At 48.9% G+C, this 2,647-nt stretch overlaps 1 protein-coding gene across 1 annotated transcript in view; it reads right to left on the reverse strand.

The window, feature by feature from the left end:
* Positions 1-2,223, reverse strand: part of RTF2 (replication termination factor 2) — a 31,998-nt gene extending 29,775 nt beyond the window's left edge. The window contains exons 1-4 of the mRNA XM_030008489.1: positions 2,080-2,223; positions 822-916; positions 626-719; positions 295-434 (exon numbers count right to left, since the gene is read on the reverse strand). Coding sequence (XP_029864349.1) covers positions 295-434; positions 626-719; positions 822-916; positions 2,080-2,148 — 398 coding nt within the window. The 5' untranslated portion in view covers positions 2,149-2,223. The remainder of the gene's footprint in view (positions 1-294; positions 435-625; positions 720-821; positions 917-2,079) is intronic.
* Positions 2,224-2,647: the final 424 nt, after the last annotated feature.

Raw genomic sequence — 2,647 nt, forward strand, 5'->3', positions numbered from 1 at the left:
CCCCAAACAACTTTTAGTCGCTTTTTCTCTGCAAACATAGCCCTCTGCTCTTGATTATACACATAAATTCATTTAGGAAGGGGTTAACTTTTTATCTTTCCTCTAGAACATGAAATGAAAGGACCCTTAGTAGTGTCCTGAACTCCCTCCTTCTGAAATGAGGACAAATATTCCCCAGAAAGGCTTGAGTAAGTACATGATTTGCAACATTATCGATTCAAGCATTTTTACCTGCTCTATATTCAGTTTAGCATAGTACTTGCTTCCAAGAGCAAAATCCAGAAGCTTACTGACCTATGTCTTCCATTCATTTCCAATCCCACCACAGGGCATATAAAGCGTGCAGACTGGATGTCATCATATTTGTCACCTTTTATACTCTCTTTGTCACCACTCCAAGCTGGATTATCTGCAAGGTTTAGTTCTGTTACATTCTGAAAAATAAAAATGCAAGCCTTAAGCTGTTTACTAATGATTTTTCAGCCATAACATTCCCTAAGATCGTTTCATTGTGGTTTACTATTTTTAACACTTTTAGTATATAGTGAGAACACAAACAGATTGAGGTTTTGTAGCATCTTTTACTTTTCAAGATGCTCTTTAATGTAAGAGACAACCTGTTTACCTTAATGCTCTTGATATGTGATGCAGCTTCCATAGGAGTTTTATCAGCTGACTTGTCCAACAAAAATTCAATGATAGCATCTTTATTATACAACCTGTAACATAAAATTTTTAGTATCATATTTGATACTCATAACGTTCTTTTATTTAGAAATTAGTACCTTTTAATATAACGGTCTATATGGGAACATTCATACCTGCCTAACTCACAAGCTACAATTGGCCGACGTAATTTCTCTTGACTCAGAGCACAGTAATACCATCTTGCCACCAACTCGGCATTTTTGTCAACCTGAAGGAAAAAAAATACTCGTGATTTTAAAATAGCTTGTATATTTGCAAATTTTTTGAACATAAAATTCAAGTAATACTTGAAGCATTAATCAAATCCCCAGGTCTCTTACCAAACCTACTTTCTGCATCAAAGCTAATCTGTAAAATAACTTTAGCAAAACCTTTTAGCAAAATTCATCACCAGTTCTGAGGGTCTACCTCTATCTATTGAAAATATTTCTGCACCTCGGGACCCATCTTCCTAACTCTAACTCAGTTTTCTTATTTTTTGCCACTTCCACCTGTTCCCTTCCCTCTTTATTCTTTTTTGCTCTTCACATGTTCTCCACTACCCTCTTCTCTCTAGTTCTACATCTCACCCCTGCTTGGGTCAACTACCAGTTCCACTCCCTGTAAGGAACAAGATAACAAGAAAAGCAAATCTAGGGATGTCAGGAGGTTACCTGAACCTCCAGCCTAAAACCCATGAATTTTATGACAGATTAAGCCATAAAAGAAAGGCCAAGGTTCACAGCTACCCTGATAGCCAGGCGTGGGGAAGAAGTGGATTTTATTTACTTATTTTACATCAGCAAGTGTAATTTGCCTAAGTTTTCTGCCACTTGCTGCGAGATTTTTCCCAATCTTCATCCACCTATCCACACATGTAACGCCACTGTATACCCATTACCCTAAAACATTCTAAAAAGAGAGCCCAAGCAACATTCAGAATGCAAGCACAGGGAATGCAGAAATGGCCAACGGTCTGGTCACACTATTAAACGACCTATGAAGAGTGTTACCGGCAGACACCATAACCCTAGGTGAAGGAGGCCGCTAAACCCCATGCGTGCAGCAGAACGTTCAGCGGAACGACTTATGTGCAAAAAAGCCCTCCAGAAGACAACGGGATCTCCACTCCAGCTGCCGGCGGCGCCACAGATAGTCACCCTGCGGCGGTACCGGCAGACCGGCGCGGTGCCGCGCAGAAGGGCGTTCTCCCCCACGCTGCCAGCAGCCGGAGCGCCATGCCCGGCTCGCAGGCACTACGTGACGGGCAGGGCTAACCAGGCCTCCGCGGGGCCTCTCTCTCTCTCTCTCCCCCCGGGCCGCGGGCCCGGGGTCAGGGCCCAGGCTCACAAAGCCGGTCCGACGGCCGCGCTCCCCGCAGCCCCCTCCGACCTTCTCGACTTTGCGGGGCCCCTTGACCAGCTCGTGCCGCTTGGGGATGGTGCCGCCATCGCATCCCATCTCGCCGCCCGCAGCGCTACGCTTCCGCGTCCGCCTCCCCTCACACGCTGCACACTTCCGGGGGAGGAGTGAGGTACTTCCGGCGTGCCCTGAGAGCGTCATCGCTGTGCCATAGCAACCAGCAGGCTGGGGGCGTGGCTACCAGAGGGAGGGGCGGGGCAGGACGGGCGAGTCCATCGGGCCGGTGCCGGAGGGGCGCGGAACGTGCCACCGCGCTCAGGAGGATCCGCAGCGCCCCCACCCGGCGCCTCTCCCCCGCCTGCCCCTCACCCGGCCCCGCCACGGCCGCAAGAAAATTTCCTTTTTTCGTGAGGAAACCCCCCAACCGGAGACCCACTTTGGGGGATTTGTGGCCAAATGAGGTGTTCCCAAGTTGGGCCGGGCGAGCAGGGGCTGGGCCGGGGGCTGCCTCCCGCTGAGAAGACGCCTCTCGCCGCTCCCGCCCTCAGCCCGGGCAGTTGAGGCAGGAGGGGGCGATGGCGGGTTACAAACACTGGGA

Source organism: Aquila chrysaetos, chromosome 3, assembly GCF_900496995.4.
Source record: "Aquila chrysaetos chrysaetos chromosome 3, bAquChr1.4, whole genome shotgun sequence".
NCBI lineage: Eukaryota > Metazoa > Chordata > Aves > Accipitriformes > Accipitridae > Aquila > Aquila chrysaetos.